Source organism: Mesitornis unicolor, unplaced genomic scaffold (assembly GCF_000695765.1).
Source record: "Mesitornis unicolor isolate BGI_N332 unplaced genomic scaffold, ASM69576v1 scaffold51104, whole genome shotgun sequence".
Lineage (NCBI taxonomy): Eukaryota > Metazoa > Chordata > Aves > Mesitornithiformes > Mesitornithidae > Mesitornis > Mesitornis unicolor.
Window position 1 is genome coordinate 1 of NW_010180555.1, and position 8,888 is coordinate 8,888.

The 8,888-nt window shown below is 38.9% G+C and overlaps 1 protein-coding gene across 1 annotated transcript; it reads right to left on the bottom strand.

The window, feature by feature from the left end:
• Positions 1–338: 338 nt before the first annotated feature.
• CMC2 (C-x(9)-C motif containing 2) lies at positions 339–8,639 on the bottom strand. Its single transcript, XM_010183095.1, has 3 exons — positions 8,559–8,639; positions 2,648–2,719; positions 339–413 (listed from the first exon to the last, which is right to left on the bottom strand). Exons 1-3 carry the CDS (start codon positions 8,637–8,639, stop codon positions 339–341), a joined length of 228 nt encoding a protein of 75 aa, XP_010181397.1.
• Between the last annotated feature and the right edge of the window lie 249 nt (positions 8,640–8,888).

An 8,888-nucleotide genomic window follows, 5' to 3' on the forward strand; every position in this document is an offset into this window, starting at 1 on the left:
GTCCTCCTTCTTGCCCTTCTTGAAGACTGGACTTGAAGACTTGAATACACAATACTCCACACACACCGATTCGTCATTCTTTAACAATTCATAACAGAACTCTGCCAGAACGAAGATTTGCCACAATAGTTTTCTTTTGGAGGTCAAAAATTAAGTTATGAAGTGAGTTATCTTTTTTTTCCACGTTGTCTTCCTTGATGGGAATGAGTATGTATTAGGTGCATTTACTTTTTCACCACTTCACAAAACACAGGCTGAGGATTGGTGATGAGAAAGTATTCTGTCAGCTCTTAACTGAGTGTCCCTCTTGAGGTGCAGCTGCCCAACTACAGCACAGCTCACTTCTCCGAGTCTTTGTGTGCATTAATTAGCCTTCGTCGTATCTCCTGGTTCCTGGCTCTGTTTTCTTCATACTGGAAGACAGATAAGGACATTAATAGAGCAGCTGCTATCACTAAACAGGTAAGTAAAATTTAAGAGTGCAGAGAGCATTTATTACTCAGAAACAGAGACAATATCTTTGACCAATGCATTAGAAATGTAGTTATTGTTAATATCTATATACTGGATCATTTGTACTTTGAAATTAACATTTATTTATTAAAATACATGTTTCTACTTTTGCGGTAATTAAGCTAAAGAGCATTATAACATTCTAATAAGAAGATTTAGCTAATCTTATGGAGGAACTTAATTATACAGCCATCTTGTGTACAACAGCTTCACTTCATACACGAATGAGGAAAAAAGTTGCACTGGTGCTATTCTAGAGCACATGTGAGAGGTTCTTTTCCTTTTAAAAGTTGCCGATTAATGTAAGCATGTCTGTCTTCTGAAACATGAATTTCTCATCACAGACTTGGTCCGTTTTTGATCCTGGCCATTAATTGTATGCACAGATGAAGTAGTATACCAGGACGAAAGGAACAAAGGCAAACTTGGGTTGAATGAGAGTAAGGCGTTTTGGGGCTTTTTCATGGTTTAAAAAAGAAACACAACAGAGATGGGATTTCCAGTGTAAAATTGAATCAAGAAAGCCTTCACAGTTTAGGTACATGCATAAGACCACCATGCTTTCAAGTGTGTCCCTGCACTAGCAAAAGCCTGAAGACTGAAGAGCCTAACTTTCTTTCCTTCCAGCCAAAAAGGAAACCATTTCGTGGCTTAAAAGTATGAAAAAAATAAAAATCAATGCATGATTTGATATATATTTCATGACAAGGAAATTATTCCTAGCCTTAAGTTAGAGCATATATTTGTTCAATTTTTAAATAATTGGTATAAAGAATAAAACCCAAGTAAGCCACAAATACTCAATTCCCCATATACTGTAATAAAGTACTAAGGAGATTGATTTTGGAAAGAATTTGCAGTTTTTCACTCTTTATACTGATTGGTTTATAATTGAAATAATGGCCCAAAACATTACTTAACATTTACAGAACTCTTAACTTTATCCCAAGCCAATAATCAATTTTTCACAAACCCACCCATGTTTTTATGTAGAATGAGAACAACGGATCTTTAAAAGCTACATCTGTACCTATTCTGTACTTGTGAACAGCCTCTCATGGGCTTCTAGCCATATTTTAAGAAAGCAGATAAACAGAGCCATCAAGAATTCCTTTTAATGTAAATACTTCAGTGAAACAAGAAAAATAAGATTACATTGAAAGAAACTTTACTTCATTATTTTCCACATCTCTGCTACACTTTTACGGGGGGAAAAAAATAAGGGTATTTGATACATCCTTGGTGGACGAGGGGAAGGCTGTGGACATTGTCTACCTGGACTTTAGTAAGGCCTTGGACACCGTCTCCCACAGCATCCTCCTGGAGAAGCTGCTGGGCATGGCTTGGACGGGCACACGCTTTGCTGGGTTAAAAACTGGCTGGATGGGAGCACAGAGTTGTGGTGAATGGAGCTAACTCATGGCTATCATGCACTTGAAGTTTCCCTTTCTAGACAAGATTGTGAAAATTATGTCAAAATGAGTAAATACAATTTGAAGTTAATAGATGTGTGAAAAATTCATTTATGTGTTCTGTCACATCGGCATGACAACCACAGATATAAAGACCAGCTGATACTCTTCAGAAGATGTGCCCATTAGCTAGTTAGTCTACTTAAAACTCCTAGAGTCTTCCATTCCTTTTGTATCTGCAGATGTTGTACAGCAATGAGTAGGTCCTAAGCAGCAATGTTTTCATTCAGAGCTAACTGAGCAACTCATCAAGTAGTTTCAGTCAGTATAAGTGACTTCAGTAATAAGTGGCACTCATGCAGAAGTGACCATCACTGCTTTATATTCTACTCCGTGCAACTACCACTACTAAAAAAAAATTTAAGAAAAAAATCAGAAGCAATCTGTGAAGTGTCAGTTCCTATTTGCAATAGTTGTTTGGTTAAAACGCGTGTTTGCCTATTTTTGAATATCCAAAAATAGACCATGCCATTTGTTAAAGCCAGATTTTACCGTACAAATTTATCGAAAAACGTTTAAATTCTCAAAAGCCCACTCCAGAGTGTGCTTACACTTCAAGGCCTGCTTACTGATTTGTACTACGTAGTAAAAAGCAACTCTGTTTCTGTCCCATGGACTTTTTTTAAATTAAGCATTAAACTCATAGTAAATGTGTTTCTTACCTCTTTCTTTAAACACTTCCGCATCTCACGGTCAATATCATTGCAATGGCCAAAAAATTTCAAAATGTTGTGCTAATAAGTTAGGGAGAGAAAAAAGAAATTTACAATTCAAAGGTTACTTCGTCTGAAGGTCTAAATTTCTTAGAAGTCACTTACATCTTGCAACATATCTTGGTCTTCTTTTCCTTTTCTTTTTTTGTGAAAAACTGTGCTTTTTAACTTTTTTTTACTGAGTGGCTGGAAGTGAGAGGTCCTCCTGTCTCCCATTTGAACCACCCTCGCCTTGCTGAAAGTTGAAGGTTCTCCTCATGTTGTGTAACCAGACTGAAATAGGATACCTAAGCTGGAGCTATGAAATCTAGAAGTAGAGTGTATATTTTATTGATCTAGGAATCAGTCTTACAACTTTCACACTAGTTGAATAATGGACAAAATATAAATATTCTGAACTCCGATCTGTGATACAGAAAGGTGTAAGGAGATTTACAGGCATCCTGGAGGCAACGTCCCCTGTACTTTAGTTTTCATTATTTCTTCACGACCTAGAGAGGCAAAGGACTTGATGCTCCATCATCCCAACCACATGAAGAATGTGCTGTTGGTCCAGAAGATGCAGGCACTAGGCTTAAATTACTGAAATGTTAGCACCACTATAAAAACCAGGAGACTAAATTTCTCCAGATCTTGAGGTTAATAAATAAGATGCATTTACCACCTTTATGACACAGCTTGGCTGTGGGCCTTATGCATACTTAAGTGTTAATTAGTTTCTGAAAAACTGCAGACGTTGTCATCACAAAGGCACTGCCCAGCTAACCGGATGGTATTCACCATAAAAATCTGTCCTCTTAGCCAGCCTGAAGTGATTTCCTGTTATCAGCCATCAAATCACTCTCAGAATGCAAGGACTACTTTTTCAGAGTGATGCTTGCTAACGTGCCACAGAACCTCGTAACAGAATCCGATAGCAGAGCATCCAGGCAATTCAGAAGACCCAAAGGAGTGGAGGTTTTAGCAGATACTTACAGCTATAGACACAATTTGACCAATCGTTTAGAGAACTACTAAATTAAAAAAAAAACAAATAGACCACAGGAAAAAAAAAACAGATGAGAATGAAATCACTTCCGTATTTCAGAGGGAAACCTATGTGCATTTCTTAGCTGATGAACAGCTAGATGGATTTATACAAGTAATACAGGAAAACTATTAAGAATCCAAACAGTGGACAAGACTTCAGCCAACAGAATAAGACTGAAAGTAGGAGTGGGTTAATAAAGATGATGACCATCACTTAACTGTAACAGTGCTATAATTAGCTTGTTTATACCTCTCTCCTTTATAAAGGGCATCAGATGACACTCCGAAGCAGTTGCATGTGATAAATGGTCACTTTACTGCAAGCTGATCTTGCTTTTACAACATTTTCATTTTAGCTAATACAGATTTAATTTTGTATTGTATTCCCATACCTGCATGTTAAATTTCAAGGTAAGCACTTACATTCCAAGCTAAGACCACTCTTTACCAATGCACACAGTGAGCTGAATCTGTGTTTATTAAGCCAGATTCCCAAGATGTCAACTTTTTGACTCAGTTATGAGGAAAAAACAAATCAGTTTCTCAAAAATAGTTATTACGCCTATTGCAGTGATACAATTGCAAGGCAATATGCATTTCTTTCAGCTGTCACTTATAAAAATAAGTCTCTTTAAAGCATGCATTTGGTGCCAGAGTGGAGTTGTTAGGGAAAAAAAATACATCAAATAGGAATCCCATTAACTTCTCCTCACGAGATGCAAAACTTGATATAATGGACAGGTTCCAGATGAGGAACAAAGTAAATCAAACTGACTTCTGTGAAAATACACACACAAGGACACCCAATTAATAAGCAATACTTTTCATCCCTCAGGAATATTAATTTAAATAGTAGATGAAGGTTCTTAGAACATTTTGGCACTATAACATAACAGCAGGTAGTCACTGATAACTGGTCTGGAGCCCCAGATCCCTGAGGCCCCAGAGGAAGTCAGGATAAAGGAGGAATTTGTCTTGGTTCATGAAGATTGGGTTAGGGACCAATTAAGCAATCTGGACATCCATAAATCCACGGGTCCAGATGGGATGCACCCGCGGGTGCTGAGGGAGCTGGTGGAAGTCACTGCTAGGCCACTTTCCATCATCTTTGGTAAGTTGTGGGTAACAGGAGAGGTGCCTGAGACTGGAGGAAAGCAAATGTCACTGCAGTCTTCAAAAAGGGCAAGGAGGACCCAGGTAACTACGCCTCATCTCCATCCCTGGAAAGGTGATGGAACAGCTTATCCTCAGCACTGTCTCCAGGCATATCAAGGATAAGAGGGTCATTAGGAGCAGTCAGCATGGCTTTACCAAGGGGAAGTCATGTTAGACCAACCTGATAGCCTTTTATGAGGACATAAGCAGGTGGATAGATGATGGTAGGGCAGTGGATGTGGTCCATCTTTATTTCAATAAAGCATCTGACACTCTCCCATAGCATTCTCACAGCTAAACTGAGGAAGTGTGGTCTAGATGATCAGGTAGTGAGGTGGGTTGTGAACTGGTGAAAGAAGTCAGAGAGTTGTGGTCAATGGGACAGAGTCCAGTTGGAGGCCTGTATCTAGTGGAGTCTCTCAGGGGTCAGTACTGGGACCAGTACTGTTCAATACATTCATCAACAACCTGGACGAGGGAGCAGAGTGCACTGTCAGCAAGTTCATGATGACACCAAACTGGGAGGAGTGGCTGACACTCCAGAGGCTGTGCGGCCATTCAGCGAGACCTGGACAGGCTGGAGAGTTGGGCAGGGAATAATTTAATGAAATTCAACAAAGGCAAGGGTAGAGTCTTGAATCTGGGAAAGAACAACCCCATGTACCAGTATAGGTTGGTGACTGACCTGTCGGGGAGCAGCACAGCGGAAAGGGACCCAGGGGTCCTGGTGGACAGCAGGATGACCATGAGCCAGCAATGTGCCCTTGCGGCCAAGAAGGCCAACGCCATCCTGGGGTGTATCAGAAGGGGTGGTTGTAGGTCAGAGAGGTTCTCCTTCCCCTCTACTCTGCCCTGGTGAGACCACATCTGGGATATTGTGTCCAGTTCTGGGCCCTCAGGTCAAGAAGGACAGGAACTGCTTGAAAGAGTCCAGCAGAGCCACAAGGATGATGGAGGGAGTGGAGCATCTCCCTTATGAGCAGCGGCTGAGGGAGCTGGGTCTCTTGAGCTTGGAGCAGAGGAGACTGAGGGGTGCCCTCATTCATGGGGATCAATTTGTAAAGGGCGAGTGTCAGGAGGAAGGAGCCAGGCTCTGCTCTCTGATGTCCAATGCCAGGACAAGGGGCAATGGTCCCAAGCTGGAGCATAGGAGGTTCAACCTGAACATAAGGAAAAACTTCTTTACTGTGAGGGTGCCAGAGCATGGCCCAGGCTGCCCAGAGAGGTTGTGGAGTCTCCTTCTCTGCAGACATTCAAAACCCGCCTGGCCGTGTTCCTGTGTGACCTGGTCTGGTGATCCTGCTCTGGCAGGGGTTGGACTGGGCGATCTTTCAAGGTCCCTTCCAACTCCTGACATTCTGTGATTCTGTGATTAAGATCGCTGACTTTTCACATTTCAGTGACTTCACTTTCAAAAGAATATTTCAGTACATTTCCCTTGAATTTCAAATGGAAAGGTATTGCTTCCTTTCAACTGAGTGTGAAATAAGCCATCTTCACCATTTCTATTCTGACACTGCTAACACAAATACCCTCTCATAGTTGAAGACAAGACTGTCAAAAGTAACTCCTCTTCATATAAAGATCAACTTCAAACAAAACCAAGAGAATATAATCCTGTGCACAGCTTTACTATTCCTGCACCTTGTCTCTTCATAAGTCAAACCGACAGTAGATCCATTTGAATCACCTGCTGCCAAGGAATTCACGTACACTTTTTAGTTCCAGTTTCCTCTTCAATTCAAGGTATTCTAATAAACTACATTATATGAAAAGACTATGATGCTTGTGTATTAACGTTCATTTTTAATAAGAAACAAAACCAAAACCAGTCCACCATTACATTCAAGTAGTAAATTATTATTTCTGGATTCTCTGGTCAAAGTACAGAAAGCCCAACTATGTATGTACCAAAAAGCAGGACAAATCTGAGTGCATTTTCTTTCCTGATTGGATTTGTTTTCCAAATATGAAAATGAATGACAAAATTTTAATTTTATATTGCCTACAGAAGTTTTATTCTCCCCTTAACTGATAGCCATTTTATTTGGCAATCCTTTTCATACCATAGTAGTCAATATACCAAGAGTCTTCTCAATTCTAGCAACTGTACACTTGAAGCTACGTTACAACATTAAAAGTGTTTAAAAAAAACCAAAACAAACAAACAAAAGGAAAGTCTCTACATCTCTCAAATTACCTAAAACATTTTTAGGCAAATTAAAATTTTAGAACTCAGAAGAAAAGCATAAATCTTACAATCAATACAACTTTTAGTTTTAAAGCTTGGGCATATTCTGTGCAAGAATTTTGTATCTTAGGATTAAAACATTTAGACAGTGCATAGGAACAGACAGGCAATGATATCTGAAGCACCAAATATGAGATGGCATCAACAGATTCCAGCATGCTTACATTTCAAGATTCTGTAAGACAAGTGCAAATAAAAAACAACTGTTGCTGAACAAACCCAGTACAGTATAGTCATTGCAAGTGAATTTTAGTATTAAAACTCTGTTCCTTCATTGCTGTAAATCAGAAATTGTAAGAAAGTGTGGTACTGCAAAAGTTTATATGTTAGTTTAGCTACTTTAAAATCTGCAAAAAACTTTATGTCTCTCTCATGCAAAACATTCATCTCATGTATTATCAGCCTTGTTTTTCTTTCTGTAATGACTTCTGCAAAGAAAAATTTATAATTCTGCTCTAAACAGAAAAGCTAACATATGTACTGTCTTAGAATTTATGGATAATTGCATTATGAAAAAACTATAAACATCAAATGGGAACATGGAGTGAAAATACTGTAGATTGCATATAATAGCGTAAGCCAGTGTTACCACATTCGTATCCAACATTTAAATACATTTCTGTCTCAGTAGAAAGTATGAAATTGAACTTTTTATGCACTGATGCAGAAATATATCTGTATAGAACATCTATCCAGAGCGTACAAGAGAACTGGGAAAATAACTAATAATATTGCAGCAACGCTGCAGATAGCTTAGCTTTCACTGCAGGGGCTGATTCTTCTACATCTAGAGGTTTACTACAGAGCAAAATGTAAAAAAAAAGGGCTTTTAAATGAGTGAAATGAAGACATATTTTCTTCTTGAAGCAATGGAGAATCTTGAGAAGTCTAAGGACAATTTGGCATTTTACATCCTTGGGCAGGTGCCTACTAAGAAGATGGAAGTCAAACAGTAATTTGCATTTTGCTCTCCAATCTCTGAATCCAAGGCATACAGCACGTCCAGAACCCCGTCAACACATCTGCTTATAAACAGACTAAAGCATCTGCACAGCGGACAGCTGGAATATGGCAATGCTGTGAGCGCACAAAAAGAGGGCATTTGAAGTTGCTTTTAGTACTTTTTATGAGGGGCACACGGTACTAAATGGTGCAGAAATTATTTCAGTTCTTAAAATAAGTCCATACTTGTCAAGCTGTAGCACAGGAAATTTTAAGGCATGTTTTATTTCCTAATGAAATCACTGGCAAAATTTTCACACAGTTGTCAAATGGCTCTTCAGTGAAAACATCCTAGCTACATTTCATGGCTGTTCTGCCTAGAGGAGGTCTTTCTCTCTATGATCATATAATATTCTCACTAATTTATCTGACACTCATTTCCCAAACCCACCCACAGAGGAAGCTCTGCTCAAAACTCCTTACCTCCTTGTGACACTTCCTGAGCAAACTGATAATTAGGTTACATTCTTCAGTGTGCAGATGGGGAGACAGGTCTGGATGCATCTTTACTTAGGGATAATTTTAGTAGTACAAGGATCTGAGAAAACTTCCACCTGCCAACATTAAAATACGACAGTATAACTAAAATGTTTGAGTCAACCACTTAAGATATTATCACATGGTATTATTTTTAAAAAATATTTTAGATCAAAACGCAGCTTATTATGTAAAGTTTCTATTACACAGTTAAAGTAATTAAAACTACATTAAAACACACGTCTGTTGTTCTACACAGCCCAAATGTTAACAGTT